General features: G+C 39.7%; 1 protein-coding gene across 2 annotated transcripts in view; it reads right to left on the bottom strand.

The window, feature by feature from the left end:
* UNC13C (unc-13 homolog C) overlaps nt 1-17,179 on the bottom strand; it is a 405,344-nt gene that overhangs the window by 162,497 nt on the left and 225,668 nt on the right. For both annotated transcript variants that reach the window (XM_048867013.2, XM_075133069.1), the window contains exon 17: nt 3,598-3,731. In XM_048867013.2, the coding sequence (XP_048722970.1) occupies nt 3,598-3,731 (134 nt within the window). The remainder of the gene's footprint in view (nt 1-3,597; nt 3,732-17,179) is intronic.

The raw sequence follows: 17,179 nt of genomic DNA on the forward strand, positions 1-17,179 counted from the left end.
ATGAAACTGCTGGCTGCTGCTTGTTTCTACTGTGTTCAGGAAAACAAGAAACAAACTTACAGCAAGGATATACCAATTCTGGATTGCCAATTTCTCATCCTAATGGAAGCTACCCTGCAAGGCCCTGGATTTTGGCTAACTGCTCAGGCAAAAGGAGAAACAGTATTTTCTTACTGGAGTTTGAACCAGGAGCAGCAAGTGCATCCAAAACCAGGGCCAACCATAACAGTATTCTGTGGCATCCATTGAAGAGCCAGCATGTAAGAGGGCCTACTCCCTATCCATCCCTACCCTCTATTGGGTGAACTGCTCCTGAGAGAAGCATCAGTAGCCTCAATCTGCTCCCACAAGCACAGAGGGTGCCATTCTGATTAGCTCTTAAATAGGCCATATCCTCCCCAACACTGCATAGTTGAGCATGGGCCAGTCGCTTCCAGTTCACTACTATTATATGCCTTTGTAAGTCCCCCATCACTGTAGTATCTAGGTGTCACTGTTTGTTCTGTATCTGCCACCCTTATATGCATTGTGAAGTCTGTGTTCTATCTGCTTGCACATCATTGAATGTACTTTTTATTGCCTATATCTAAATGGTTCTGGGATTTGGGTTTTCTGTAATTGTGGGGGCATTGTTCTCTATGTTTCCTGTATCCAAACAGTTTGTGGAATGTGCGTTTCCATCCTTTGTATCCACATATCTACCTTAACTTTGTGACTGTATTTAGTGCTTCTGGATTACCCAAATAATTTCTAAGTTTCCTTATCAAAACTCCTACTTGGTTCCATACCTAAACCAATTAATTTCTGGTTGTTGTTTCAGTGGTCACCTGTGAAAAATTAGCAATACTTAACACAGAGCAGTAAGCTGAGGAAAATCCCCTCCACCTGCCCCCCCACCACAAACATTTTCCGTATACGGAAAATATGAGATAAGCATGAGAAGTGTTGACATGTTCTGACTTTTTAATGGCTTCCACTCTGCATAACCAAACACCATCAATGAAAAATAATAACCCAGGATCAACTTCTGCAGTCTTTATTGAAGCAAAGTTTATTTAATTTACCTCTAAGCTATTGAAGTAAGAAAGAGTTTGCTTCAAGTAAGGACTAGAAAATTTGGCCCCTAGACAGCAATCCATTTTTCCAGAGGGACAGAGGGACTGTATATTACTTTAGGCATTTTAGTGTTCCACGTAGCAGTCATGAATTTTCACATTTCTCAGGGAGCCAAGGAGACCTCCATGACAGTGCTATATGATTCATTTTGTTTCCTCTTGTTACAATTATTTCTGTCTTTTGGGCCATCATTTTACCAATTTCTCTGTCACTTTCACAGAAATACTACAAAATTTCAGTTAATCCAAAATACTGCTGCCAAAATCATCTTCCTTGCTTGCATGACAGTTTTTAATCCCTAACTCATACAAAGTTATTTGGTGGAACTTGTCAACAGAGAGAAGAATAAATTAGGTTTCACTGTCACTACTTATTCACTTAACACTTATTTTGAATGTTTAAATGTGTCAGGTTTACAGGTCAACTCCCCGGATCCCTCTTATAATAGTAAATTGTGAGTTTTTAAATGCAGCCACTCTATACGCTTTTCCCTCCATTGTTTTGAAGAAAGCAGATCCACAAGTAAAGGGAAAACATAAAAAGCAACACTGTTTTCATAGTGTTTAACACTAATACAGGGCTACATATAAATATTCAAATCTACAAAATGAAAACTGAACCTAAATTGAAAGAACAACAAGAAGAGATCTTACTATAAGAGCCAGAATTTAAGTAAATACAGGAATATCAAACTAAAAATGTATTAACTCTTAATGATAACGATTTCCATAATTGAAATCACAAACTAGATCAGAAATTCCAATCCATTCAGCTCTTTAGTCTCTCAGAAGATTAGCCTGGGATTTTCCCTCAGAAAAAAGTATGGAAAGTATATCCAGTAAGTTTCTCTGGCACTGTTACATGGCTATACAACATTATCTAGCAAATAGCAATTGCAGCATACTGTTTTAATCATGTCACTTCTTCCATAAAACATTAATCCACCAAACAAAGAAATATTATATAATTTCATTTCAAAAGTTAAAAAAAGGAATACCACTTGGTCTTTCTATTTAAATCGTATGACCGCAGGGCCCAGCTCCTTCGTAAATTTTGTATGGCACTAAGCACAAGATTCCTATCCAGATAGTTATTTTTTTTAACTGGGATCCTGGTTCTCAATTAGATATTAGTATTGTAAAGGACTGAACAGATATTCTTCATCCACTATAGCAGAGTCAGCCAGAGAAGAACATCTCATACGAGATTCTACATGCAGAGAACAAAAAGTAGCTATTAATTCCTAGAAACTAGCCCAGTAAAGCCACAAAGTTTTACACAGCATTGAACACTTAAAAGTGCTACAAGAAGTGCATCTTCTGATACTTTTGTACAGTAGAACAGAATTCTTAGATGAACTCTCTCAGCATATACACTGTAAATTGCAAATTGAGTGGAAAGCTCTTATTTAGAGATGGGCCAGAAATTCAAAGTTTGGATAGAACTTGGTTTCCCAAAACTCAGGTACATTTCAATCCAGAGTTTTGGTTTGGGACCACTGATCCTTTTCATTAAAACATCCATTTCCCTTTGCTGACAGCTACTGCTATATGAGGTACTGAGCATGACGTTAACTGTACAGACCTGGGAGAATCCTCTATTTACTTGTAAGTTAGTTAAACAAGTATTAAATTAGTCTGGAACCTAACAGAAAAATAATATTTACTATTTAAATCTTGAACATCATGTTTTTCTTCTGACTTGCATTCACTTAAAGAGCATGTTTCTCTTAAATCACATTAGAGGCTGCAAACTGCACGGACTCCCACAGAAGCCCAGGAGAATTCCACTGTGAATCAAGGGCACTATTGAGGCAATCAAGTTATGTCTCATCAATCACACAATTGACTAGCGCTATTCAAAGTGCTCTATCACAATGCTTTCTTGCCCCCCAGAAAATATGTAAAATTAGTACTCCCAAAAGTTGTGGAGAAAAATGTTTGAGAAAAATGAAATTCCTATTACTCTCCATTGTCAGACATGTAAGAACTTGCGACTGGAAAGCTTGGGGTTTATAAATGAAATGACAGGTAACTACGCTGGTTTCTCCTAACCTTCAGCCCTGATTCTACAATCAGATCCATGGAGGCAGGGCCCTGACAATTACAGTGGGGCTCCACGTGGCCATGATGGTCCCTCTCAGCTGGCAGGATCAGAAATTTAAGAGGTTTTTGATGCAAGGATTTTTGGGTTTGAAATATCCTTAAGGACTCAGCTCATGTCTATTTCTATCCATTCCTATTTCTGAGTTGAGGAGGAGGAGATTAGTTGTCATTTGCTTTAGTGTTTTTATATTCTGCTTTTGAGGGAAGAGAGCAGTTTTTAAAAAATGTACCAAGTACAGTTTTAAGCTCCTGTCTTTCAGGTTTTGCCACTTAATCAAATCTAATCACATCAAAACTGAAAATGCTGAAGTCCAGTGTATTTCCTTTCATTAAATCCCTGATTTTTCATACAAATTTTCCAAAGGAGGGTACTTACTGGTTCAAGACAGGCGTGTATGCAGTTTTATCCTCATCAATGATGGTAACCATCAGAGTAATGAGCTGGGCCCAAAAATCCAAATTCTTAGTGGTTGGTCCCTGTTCTTCCCGAGGAACTTCCTGCTTCTTACCCTGTTAACAAGATTTAACAAAATGCAGGGAAAATATCTAAATGGTGTGGTTTCAATTATTCATCATTGCTAGAGAGAGAGAGAGAGAGAGGACATATAGTACTCTGCTCCCAATTCAGGAAAGAACACCAACATGTTTCACTTTAAGCATGTGCCCAAATCCCATGAATTTAAACACATTCTTAATTCCTTTGTTGAATAGGAATGGGTTAAAATGCATTTAGTGTTTTACTGAATCACAGCATATATGGAAATACTCATGTACAGAGTAAGTGTTATATCAGATAACTTGAAGCAGCAATGTGGAACATTTCTTGTTTTAAGATTCTGAATTTTTTGCAATAAAACAGATACATATAAAATAAAATTTAAAAAACCAGAAATCTATATATCTTTTTGAAAATGAAATCATCCTTTTTCATGAATAACAAATCTGGCAAATAATAAAGTCCCTCTATATTTCCCCTCATCATAAGCTTATATTTTGACCACTACTGTCTAGCTGGAAGTATCTATCAGGATTTTATTGCTGAAATAACTTTCACAGAGCATGCTGTCCTTTTTGCCTCACTCAGTTACACTTTCAGAAAAAAACTTTATCTCTGTAGTCTGGATTTAGCAAATTTTAATCTAGTCTCCCAAACAATGGAACATCTCAGCTCTTGGCTTTTCAGACACCGACCTGTACAACAGAGAGGTCACACACCAAAGTCAATAAAAATAAATGTGTTGCATAGAACCAAGTCACAGGAAGTTGCAAAGCTATGAGAAAGATAAAGAGCTGGTGCATGAAGTAATGCCTTCATGAACACCTATAATGAAAACCTCCACTATCTGTGATGGCACAGTACCTTTCAAATTAACCCCTAAGTGAGACACAATAATTCTGAGCAGGTTCAATGGTCATATTTTAAAGAGCTACTTGTAACTGCCCTACCTGGATAACCACATGTGGTGGTAGGGATAGCGTCCTTCATTTGCTGGTGTGTGCATATGATATGTGTTTGGGCGTGCATGTATATTGCTTGGCTTCCTTGCTTTTTACCTCTCTCTCTCTTCTGTGTCTGGGTGATCTGCATCCCCTTCCTGCAACCCACCCAAAATAATACTCAAAAAAACCTCTTTGTCTACTCAGTCCAAACTCCTAGACAGGTTCACAATCCCCCTTTGTCCTAGGCTAGGGGCTTATCCTTACAGTTATGTTAACTGAAGACTAAGAGTTCACACCTATAAATCTCAATGAAGTGACAACTCAACCCATAACAAGGTTTCACCAAGCTTATATATATATATATATATATATATATATATATATATATATAAAAATAGAGAGAGAGAGAGAGAGAGAGAGAGATAGTTAATGCTTCAGAGAAAATAATGTTTTTTTGAATGTTTAAATGTACGGTATGTACTTTGTACCTTTTATTTCTTAACCAAACACGATGACATGAAAATAGACATTGTATCTCTTCAAACACACCTAGATTATTCTCATAATAAATTAATTCAATGTTAGCTTAACCCAGAAGTTTATCTATTAATGTAGAGTTGGGAAAGACAGAAATGGAATTTTAACAATGTGCAGTTATAATTATTTTGTGGTGAGCATCATGAAGTATATTAGAAAAGTATCATTAATCGCCTTCTTTTATACACAGCTGAACTTCAAATGTTAGAGCTTCTAAATCTAATGTGATTGAATTAAAGGAAATGCTCAGTAAAATTTACAATGTGTGGTGTGATTTAGAATGATCACTGACAACCTGCAATTGTCCTGCAAACAGAGGGACTTTTAAGAGCGACAAGAGTATTTCAACACTAAAGTCTTTCAGCTCACGTAGATTACACCTTCATAACAATGCCCTGCATTTTCAAAATTAGAGATTTATTTTTAGCACCATTTTCCACACTGGTATAAAATCTTTTACTTATCTTTTACAATACAGAGCCATTTCACATTTAGTAGGGACAGTCCATTAACACATTTCAATAACAATATTTCAGATAAACAATTCACAACAACATGTAGCTGAAACAATCCTTTGGCACAGATGTGAAAATTCTATGCCCCAATACACAAAAAAAGTGTCTGGTCTCTGTAAAGTAGAAATAGCATAAAGGTTGTTTTCTATGGGCTTCTCTGGCACAGAAATAGATTGAAATTTTAAATTAAATATTACTTTTAGACGTTTAAAATGTATTTAATTACATTCTCATGTTAGCGCACAGAAATTCCCATATACTGAAGTAAAACACCTCCTATAAAGCAAAGGACCAAACAATTACTACTCCATATGCTACAGTCTAGTAAAAATACACCATTTCAATAAATGCTAAATAAAACAAGAACAACAAAACCATTTAGCTCATATTTACATAGCAAAATGTCCATCTTTGTATGAATTATTGACACTCTTATTTAACAAACACTTGTCAGAGACTGTAAGAAACATTTTTAAAGGAGAAAAATGATACTATGATTTAATGCTGCTGTTGGGAATTAAAGTACCATATCAACGATGTCCTTGCTTAACAAGTTTAATTTCTATGCTGCTCTCCTGAAGCCTGTGTTCTGGTGACATAAGCTCAACATTAGCCTGTCATTAACAGTCAAGAAGTACACCCTGTCATTAAGTGGGAAGACAAGTAATGTTTTTCCTTCGATGTGCTCTTAGAAGACATTTGTCTGCTGCAATTTTGCTATTGTCATGACACAGCTAGGGCTGGTGCTGTATCTCCATGTCTATTTAGTTCCTAACAACATGCATTTTTCCCTTTTAGAAAACAACATCAAGTATAATACACTAATGGACTAGTAGTTGTGGGAGATACCTTTTATAACATCAAGATTAGATTTAATTTGTACATAAGCAGAAAGAGTGTTTACATAATTAACATGCAAGGTAATTACTAGAGTATAAACATGGGTAAATAGTATGATCTACTAACTGATAAAGGGAAATCTAAATGGCTAGATTAAAAATAAAGTTGCTGTAACATTCTTACAAATCTCCTTTTGGAGATGCAAACTGCAGACACAAAAGAGAAGCTCCCCTGGGGAAAATGTAAATCTAATATCGGCTGTACCCAACATCAGTTAGGAAACTGTGCAGCATTTACATTTATAATATCATTGAGATGCTGAAGTAGTATGAGACAGTGTATACGGCCTAATGTTTTAGAGAATGGCATTGTTATTAAGATCCAACTTTTTCTCTTAACAAGTTTGAAAGAAACATAAATCCAAAAATGAATCAAGACGACAACATCAGCGGTCCATAGATACATTGTACACAGTTTAGTGACCCTTTTAAATGAACAGTTTTCTAATTTTGCCTTCCTTTCATTTTGGAAGATACATTATTTATTGAATAAGTTTAAATCAGAGATTACTAAGGCACTAAGCAATAAAGGAAACCTTTTTTGGGTGCTGATCCCAATCCCATAATAAAAGTCTGTCAATTAGCAAAAGTTGCTTTCTTTTGCACCAGCCATAAGGAAACAACAAGGTATTAATGGATAACGTCACCGTCAACAATGGTATCTTTGAAGTGCCAAGGTAGTAGAGATACAAATAGGAGGGGGAAGTATCATAAAAAGATTTACACAGGTCACTACATCAAAAGCTCAATAATCCACGCATCCAAAGCAGACTAGTAGAATCCCTAATAGGCATGTAGTGTCAGAGCCCAAATACAACAAATAGCAGCAGATTTCTCACTGCTGAGGCATAAGATTATGGGATTAGGTGCTGCACCATTACTTGTGCTGATACCCTGTCATGACTCTGCTGAACTTTGAAGACGACGCGGAGTGTGCTATGGTTTTAGAATTATCCTTAATATAAAATGTTAAAAGCAGATATGGGCCCCAACTAGAAGTAAACCTTGGATCTTAGTTTATAACATCACATCTGAAATTAAGCTTCCGTCAGGAATTCAATATTATCAGCACAATAAAATACTAATTTGAACCACACAATGATTGCCTTTTCACTAACTTCCGTTGCACTCAGAAGATGTTAGGTTTGTAATTAGAATCCAGTTTCGGCATTAGTCCAAATTTGTGACAGTGAAAGCAACCTAATAATGATTTCCATAATAAATTGTTAATAAATCCCACTTATCCATCTATATCAGTGGTTCATAAACTGAGGTTCATTGACTACTTGTGGACTGCTGAGCTTTTGTAAATTTTGTAAGCATAGAGAGATGAATTACACAAATTTTCTTATATTACATTAAAGCTAATGCTTAAGCAGTCACAGGGATATGAAATAAGAAATGGGAAGGAGGTGATCATCACAATTGTCAATGGGATGTGAGGTGGCTCATGAGATGAAAAACTCTATCAAGATGAATTACTAAATGAGGAGATTCCTGCACTATATCATATAATCTTGTGGGTGCAATTCGATTGACTACGGTTTCAGTGTGAAAGCTGGATTTCAAAGGATTTCAAAGTCATATTCTCCTTACTCATTCAGAAGTTTTATATCATCATCATATAACTCCAGTACAATACAACACAGACACACTGAAGTGATGGCACTAGACAGTCTTGTCTCATATTTCACCAGTGTTTATGCCTGAGTATCTAGAGAAAGGCACAAAGCAGTCTAGCAAATTCAGTTTCTTAATTAGATAAGGAACACATTATTAACTTATATACACAGGCCCCAAAATTCCAAACGTTCTCTCAATCAACAGTCTCTTTAGTCTTATAGACACACCATTGATTTACACTTAAGCCTGTGCCCAGAATGTTTCCTCAAGGGATCATAAATCTGATCTGTAGGCATTAAAATTTATGGTGCATTCTTTAAATATGTCTTTTTATTTACTCCTGTGCAATTACTTACAGTTACTGGGTTGTACATACAATGGTGGCCTTATTGATAACTCTAACTACATAAAAAAGCTAAGCTATAGTATAATAAGAATAAGTAAGAGTTTATGAAAAGTTATTTGCAACATATTAAAAAGGGGTGAAATCCTGGCTCCACTGAAATCAATGACAAGATTGCCATCAACTTCAAGGTGCTAGGATTTCACATGTTTTTGGAGAAGAAAATCAAATTACATACCATGACTAATATAACCCCTTATTAAGGACCTCACCCTTGCAATCAATACCAGGTATAGTGCTAGAGCTTGTTGAATTTGTTTGTACTTTGATAAAAAAAACCTCCCCCCTATAATTTTTCATTCATTCTTTTTTTTTTTGACCAGCTCAAGCATTTATTGCTTAGTTATACATTTTATTGGAGGACTAGTAATTTCTCTGGAAAAACATAATTTTAAACAGCTTTTCTAAAGGAAATTATCTGTGAGCACAAATCATGTTGTTCAATCAGAAGTTATGGGCTTGATGCACAGTTATTGGGTGAAATTGTATGGCCTGTGTTACATGAGAAGTCAGGTGAGGTGATCATAATGGTCTCTTTCTGGTTTTAATCTTTATGAATCTATTAACTTTTGTACCATTGTAATCTGAAAGACAGCAGGTACACACCATAATGAGGAAGAACATTTTTTCACATAACAAGTGTAGCAAAATACACCTCTTGTAGTCACACAAAAAATTTTCAATTCAACACAGAGCTTTTTTGATATTGGCTATTAGCCAAATTTCCAAGGGACCAAAATGTGATGGATCATGTAAACAACGTGGCACATGGACTGCTATTTTGTGGAGGCTTTTAAAAATTATATTTGTAAAATAAACAAACACCAAAACACAAGGCCATTTTCTGTGATTTAAGAAAAAAATAAAAGACTAAACGCTTTACAAGCAAACACATTTTTTAATTAAGGGAACTGGCTGAAGGCTGGAAAAGTTATCTCAGCCATAATGAGAAGCAATATTAAAATCTACAACTAATACCATGAGACAATTCTGAAAGGGTTGATGTATGGAAATGCTGAGTTTTCAACTTCTCTTATCAATGACTTTACCGTTTTATTGGACAAAATGTCTGCTACAGCACAAGTAAAATAATAATAGTCAAAATTCTGGTTCCCTTTAAGTTAACAAATATATTTAATGTAGGCTAACCTGTAATATTTAAGTACTTCCCTACATTGTGGCAGTTTGGTGTTGCACTGCCCCCACAAAGAACACCAGGTGGTAGACATTCTATTGTGGGGTAAGGTTAATGCCCATGATCAATTCACAATTTTCAGATGATTGTAACTTTGGTAAATACAAATTCACGATTTTCAAGAACTAGTCCCCAGTAAGGACTATGTTCATGGGAAGTTTCAAACTTCAGCGGTTTTTGCTGGCTGTAGACCCATTCCTTACACAGTGTGGTCAAACGTAAAATAGCCAAATAGATTGTGTTCAAACTGTCCACAGAAACACACCTCCAGGCAGAGACCAGGCCTGGGAAATTTCAGCCCCAAAGTGGTAGAGTGGGAAACTCATACTCAAGTTGTTGAGCAGTGAGTTATCCGAGTGGTTCCACTGATGTCAATAGTAAGATATACTAAGAGTATATCTTAGTAAGATTACCATATGTCCAGGTTTTCCCAGACATGACCTCTTTTTTGATCCTCCATTAGGGTGGATTTTTCAAATAAGAGGAAATGTCCGGGAATTTTGTGGAACAGACATTTCAGCTCAGAAAGAGCTGTTTCTGTGCCCTGATCGGTCTCCACCCTTCATCCACAGCTGCCAGATCCCACCCACCCTGGCCTGGCCTTGCCGGTGAGCAGAGCCACCAAGCGCCTCTCATACAGGCTGCCTGCCCTGCTGAGGGGCCACAGAGGCCGGCTGGGAAGAGTGACAGGGCCAGACCCTGGCGAGAGGCCCAGAGGGAGGCACTGACCGACAGGACAGCGCTGCATCCTGGGCCTGTGCCAGCCACCCTGACAGGGAGCGTGACACTGCCCCCCCACCCGGCGAGAGTGAAGCTGCAGGTATCCCCTCCAGCATCCACCCCAAAACTTCGTCTTAGTACACACACATACACACACCTCTCCAGAACCCCCAAAATTCCCCCTAGCAGTGCCAGCACCCCCAAACTGTACCCTCCCCGAGTTCCCTCTCCCCTTTCTCCACCCTGGCAATGTCCTCCATTTGGGAACTTGAAATATGGTAACCCTAAATTACATGGGACTGACAGATCACCAATGGGAGTAAGGGCTGCACAGTTAGGTCCTGAATGTTTAAAAAGCTTATAAACCCTGTGAAAACAAGAGACTAGAATAGAAGCTGATTTGCAGCCTTAATGATGATAATGTGTCTACAACTATGGTGACCAGCTGTCTCATAAAATAAAACTTAGCACTTAAATAATGCTTTGTATTTTCAAACATTAACTACTTTTGTCAGGGCTAACATAACATTTCTGGGTGTGCAAAACTAAGAGGTTGGTTTAAGTCCAGTTGGAAATTTTGTGCTAAAGCAACAATCTAAAGGCTGAAGTTGGAACCAAGTTCTCTATCATATTTGAATAATCTGGAACATATTTTTTTGTAATTACTGCAAAGGGAAATGTATCTGTTGTTCATTTTTCACTTAAGAATATTTAACTTAAATAAATGCTTATTAATAGCCTACATATTTAAAATCCAATTCCTTCCTGCCTGTAAATAGTCCACAGATTAGATAGAAAATTCCACTGAGTCTCCAAAGAATTTTTCCACTGGAGTTGGGAGAAGGGGAAGATAGAGTCTGTCACCTTTGACTTCATTAAAGAAACAGGGGTTCAGCTCCAGAACCCATGAATTTCCTGAATTTGGGATGGACCTTGGGGATCTGCAGTAATCAGGGACACTGAGGTGGAACCTCAGTATTGGCTCTTCAGAATAGACAGAAAGAACACATGACCCAACCATTTCTCCCTCCTTTATTTTATTTTTGCTTGTTCAGCAAGTTTCAGTCCTTCCCAACATGCATCCAGAACAAAATAGATTCCATTGAAACAGTCAGCACCCTAGCCAAGAACTGAATCCTCCCTTGTCCAGGTACTTCAGCAGATATATTGGGGCTAATAACACCTGCTTCATTTTTCATAAAAGGTTGTTACAAGGAGGAGGGAGAAAAAGCATAGGACAAGAAGTAATGGGCTTATATTGCAGCAAGCGTAATTTAGGTTGGACATTAGGAAAAACTTCATAACTGTCAGGGTAGTTAAGCACTGGAATAAATTGCCTAGGGAGGTTGTGGAATCTCCATCATCGGAGATTTTAAAGAGGAGGTTAGAGAAACACCTGTCAGGGATGGTCTAGATAATAGCTAGTCCTGCCATGAGTACAGGGGACTGGATTAGATGACCTCTTGAGGTCCCTTCTAGATCTACGATTCTATGAATCATGTTTGAAAATAAAACCAAATAGTGACACCTGGTGCATTTTTCCTTACTACCAACTGAAAAATATGAGCTGGTGAGCTCACTACATTCACCAAAAAGAGCAACATGTAGGAACAAACAATTAGGGCTAGATTATCACATCCTCACTTACGGAGAGCGATACCTAAACTCCACAAGCACGCCCACCAACTTCAGTGAAACTACTCATGGGAGAAAAGGCAACACAATTTGTTATTTCTAAATCAAAACAATGAAGTTAGTTCTAACTTCACCCTCCTAAATCTCTCTCATGATTGTACTGGTCCACTGAAGCAAAATTAAAATACAACTCTAAGCTACCATATGAGAGTCTTGAAAATAGAGGGTGAGCTTTTCCCATGTGCTCTGCAGCCAGAATCTACCGAATACCATTTACAGAGAGGGACATGTTGTTGCTGACATCATTATAAACAGAAGTAAACAAAAAAGGAATAATTTTGGCTCCCATTCCACTAGAAACAGATGGGTGAAAAAAAAATCAACATTTGACAAGAGACGAAGAAAATAATTGGTTAAAAAAAGAAATTTCTAAGTTTCAAAGAGGGCCTTAAAGTAATGGAGACTATATATGTAAAGACCATAAAGAAAAAACAGTTTTCATCACATAATCTCCATTTACCGGTCCACCTCTTCCTTTGCTCCCTCTCCTGTGGGAGCATTGGCCTGCTTCATTAGACCCCAAGTTCTCAGGGAGGTTGCTCCAGAAATGCCTGAAGTGTGTGTATGGGAAAATCTATTCTAGGCCTGGTGTATGGTACCAGAAGCCATTCATTACTAGAAGAACCAGGAAGACAATAATTACAAGACTGGAAGAGCACCACATATACAGAACATCTGAACGAGTCTCCACTAGATTACAAGGACCATTGTATTGGTGGGTCAAAATGGGGCCTTTGGATTGAGTGGAATTAAACTGCTTTAAATAGATTTTAAAGAAGATTCCTCTATCTTTTTATCTGGAACATGTTCAGAGTGAGAAGAGAAAATACACTCTGCTGCATCCCATGAATCCACTAATGGCAGCAAAGGAGGCACAACCAGGCACTATGCTGATGTGACAGCTGCCACTGTGGTGTAGGCTGGCCCCCATCGCCCCAAATGAACAAGTCAAACACTAGCTATGCCTATATAAAGGGAATGGGGTGGAGGAAAGAGGAAGCACCCTTAGCTCTCAAATCCCCCTCCCTCCCACCTATTATAAGCCTCACATTGCTCACCATCATATCAAATCCCCAGCCCAGAAATTGGGGTAGGCATAGGTCTGCTCTTAAAGTTTCTTTACTACCCTGCATTGTCTTTGAGAACACACAAGTAAAACTGTAATAATGCCCTGGTCTCTGTGAGGCATATACCTAAACTGAAAGTCTTCTACAATAATAAATAAAACAAAGGTTCACAATAACACCAGGGTACTATTTTTTTTTTATAGCATAGGGACAGTAATGTTGCTCCTGCTTTGGAATCCACATCATATGAAATTTCAAATTGTTTTTAAATTGTCAGTCATTGCGGGCCCACTACTTTTCAGTGCAGCAGACATCATGCTTTGGCTTGAAAGGTACTGAAGATACGCTATAGAGCAGTTTATTAAATGATTATATGATGTAGTTTAAATGTTATTATTTGTTAGTGGTTAACATGAAGTTTACTTTCTAAAGAAGGAACAACAAAGATTTAGATCAATCACACCTAACTACACCAAAATAAATGAGATCATTTTCTGGTCCAAAAGGCAGAAGGACATTTCTCCTTAGCATCATCTGACAAACCTCGTTTGCTTCCTAAGGACATTAGTCAACATCGTACGCAAGTCTTATCACTCAGGCAGTGACGGTAGTTCTAGCAGTTAGCAGACCCTCTAGATGCCAAGTCACGAAGCAGCACTCTTTGTTCTGAAACTTCGAGTACTGCATTTGTGTAAATGCATGTAATCACAGTGCTTTTACAATCATGGTAATGACATACACAAATTACTTGTTCATATCTGTTTATGCTATTTGGTAAATTTGGGCCGGTGTGTCCAACAAAGCTAGCCAGAAATATAATTTTGACACAGGGATGAAGGGGAGAGGCAACGGGGTAGCATGAAGTTCACTTTTAGATGCAAAAACTTGCTTATACTAGTGACATTGAAAAATTCTGAGAAACTTAATTGAAAGTGTGTTTATTGTTAAACAGGATGGTGGCTATTATGCAATATGGAAGATCAGAGAAAATATCTATTGCTGTTTGTGACTATTCAGATGGCCTTTGGGTTTGAATTAAAATATATGCAAATCCTGGAGGCTTCAAAATAAAACAACTAGGCTCTGACCCTGCAAGAAACTCTATGCAGCCAGACCCCTGTACCATTGGAGGCCCCAATAACAGAGGATAGAGCCCCACTGAAATTCATGGGGCTCTGTGTAGCTGCAGGGCTCTGTTGTGTAGGGTTTTTTCATTCAACCAACAGTCAGCTGAAACACCACCTCGTGACCAATCACACATTACAAATAATCAAAGTAGGCAGTTTGTGAACACCCTGTAGTCTGAAAATCATTTGTCTGAACTATATCATCATCATGGCAAATCCCAAAGGGTCATAGCCTTCATGCAGACCAAGCACCATCCAGACTGATCTCTAATTAGGTCCTTAAGGCGGTCTGGCTGCAGGTTTAGTTTGTGGCATCACTGCGCTTATCATACCACTGAAGCTTTTGGCAACCATGTGATACAAAGCGTGTTTACCAAAGAAAGCTGATACACGGCTGGCAAATTCATTGGCCTTCCATCCTGATGGACGGAAAGTTGCCGAAACTGAACCAGTGCCAATGGAGGCCATTTGTGTGTTTCACTATGAATATCTTCATCGCTGATCCTGTTCTGCTACCTAATACACAAAGGGTATGTCTACACTACGAAATTAGGTCGAATTTATAGAAGTCGGTTTTTTAGAAATCGGTTTTATATATTCGAGTGTGTGTGTCCCCACAGAAAATGCTCTAAGTGCATTAAGTGCATTAACTCGGCGGAGCGCTTCCACAGTACCGAGGCAAGTGTCGACTTCCAGAGCGTTGCACTGTGGGTAGCTATCCCACAGTTCCCGCAGTCTCCGCTGCCCATTGGAATTCTGGGTTGAGATCCCAATGCCTGATGGGGCTAAAACATTGTCGCGGGTGGTTCTGGGTACATATCGTCAGCCCCCCGTTCCCTCCCTCCCCCCGTGAAAGCAAGGGCAGACAATAATTTCGCGCCTTTTTTCCTGAGTTACCTGTGCAGACGCCATACCACGGCAAGCATGGAGCCCGCTCAGGTAACCGTCACCCTATGTCTCCTGGGTGCTGGCAGTCGCGGTACGGCATTGCTACACAGTAGCAGCAACCCCTTGCCTTGTGGCAGCAGACGGTACAGTACGACTGGTAGCCGTCATCGTCATGTCTGAGGTGCTCCTGGTCGCCTCTGTGAGGTCGATCAGGAGCGCCTGGGCAGACATGGGCGCAGGGACTAAATTTGGAGTGACTTGACCAGGTCATTCTCTTTAGTCCTGCAGTCAGTCCTATTGAACCGTCTTATGGTGAGCGGGCAGGCGATACGGACTGCTAGCAGTCGTACTGTACCATCTTCTGCCGAGCAGCCATGAGATGTAGATGGCATGCAGTCCTCCTGCACCGTCTGCTGCCAGCCAAAGATGTAAAAGATAGATGGAGTGGATCAAAACAAGAAATAGACCAGATTTGTTTTGTACTCATTTGCTTCCCCCCCTCCCCTGTCTAGGGGACTCATTCTTCTAGATCACACTGCAGTCACTTACAGAGAAGGTGCAGCGAGGTAAATCTAGCCATGTATCAATCAGAGGCCAGGCTAACCTTCTTGTTCCAATAAGGACAATAACTTAGGTGCACCATTTCTTATTGGAACCCTCCGTGAAGTCCTGCCTGAAATACTCCTTGATGTAAAGCCACCCCCTTTGTTGATTTTAGCTCCCTGAAGCCAACCCTGTAAGCGCCCCTCCCAGCGTCAGAGCAATGGCAAACAATCGGGCATCTGAGAGTGCTGTCCAGAGCAGTCACAATGGAGCACTCTGATGGGGCTAAAACATTGTCGCGGGTGGTTCTGGGTACGTGTCGTCAGGCCCCCGTTCCCTCCCTCCCTCCGTGAAAGCAAGGGCAGACAATCATTTCGCGCCTTTTTTCCTGAGTTACCTGTGCAGACGCCATACCACAGCAAGCATGGAGCCAGCTCAGGTAACCGTCACCCTATGTCTCCTGGGTGCTGGCAGACGCGGTACGGCTTTGCTGCACAGTAGCAGCAACCCATTGCCTTCTGGCAGCAGACGGTGCAATACGACTGGTAGTCGTCCTCGTCATGTCCGAGGTGCTCCTGGCCACGTCGGCTGGGAGCGCCTGGGCAGACATGGGCGCAGGGACTAAATTTGGAGTGACTTGACCAGGTCATTCTCTTTAGTCCTGCAGTCAGTCCTATTGAACCGTCTTATGGTGAGCGGGCAGGCGATACGGACTGCTAGCAGTCGTACTGTACCATCTTCTGCCAGGCAGGCAAGAGATGAGGATTGCTAGCAGTCGTATTGTACCATCTTATGCCAGGCAGGCAAGAGATGAAGATGGCTAGCAGTCGTACTGTACCATCTTCTGCCGAGCAGCCATGAGATGTGGATGGCATGCAGTCCTTCTGCACCGTCTGCTGCCAGCCAAAGATGTAAAAGATAGATGGAGTGGGTCAGAACAAGAAATAGACCAGATTTGTTTTGTACTCATTTGCCTCCTCCCCTGTCTAGATCACACTGCAGTCACTCACAGAGAAGGTGCAGCGAGGTAAATCTAGCCATGTATCAATCAGAGGCCAGGCTAACCTCCTTGTTCCAATAACAACGATAACTTAGGTGCACCATTTCTTATTGGAACCCTCCATGCAGTCCTGCCTGAAATACTCCTTGATGTACAGGCACACCCTTTGTTGATTTTAGCTCCCTGAAGCCAACCCTGTAAGCCGTGTCGTCAGTCGCCCCTCCCTCCGTCAGAGCAACGGCAGACAATCGTTCCGCGCCTTTTTTCTGTGCGGACGCCATACCAAGGCAAGCATGGAGGCCGCTC

Source organism: Caretta caretta, chromosome 10, assembly GCF_965140235.1.
Source record: "Caretta caretta isolate rCarCar2 chromosome 10, rCarCar1.hap1, whole genome shotgun sequence".
Lineage (NCBI taxonomy): Eukaryota > Metazoa > Chordata > Testudines > Cheloniidae > Caretta > Caretta caretta.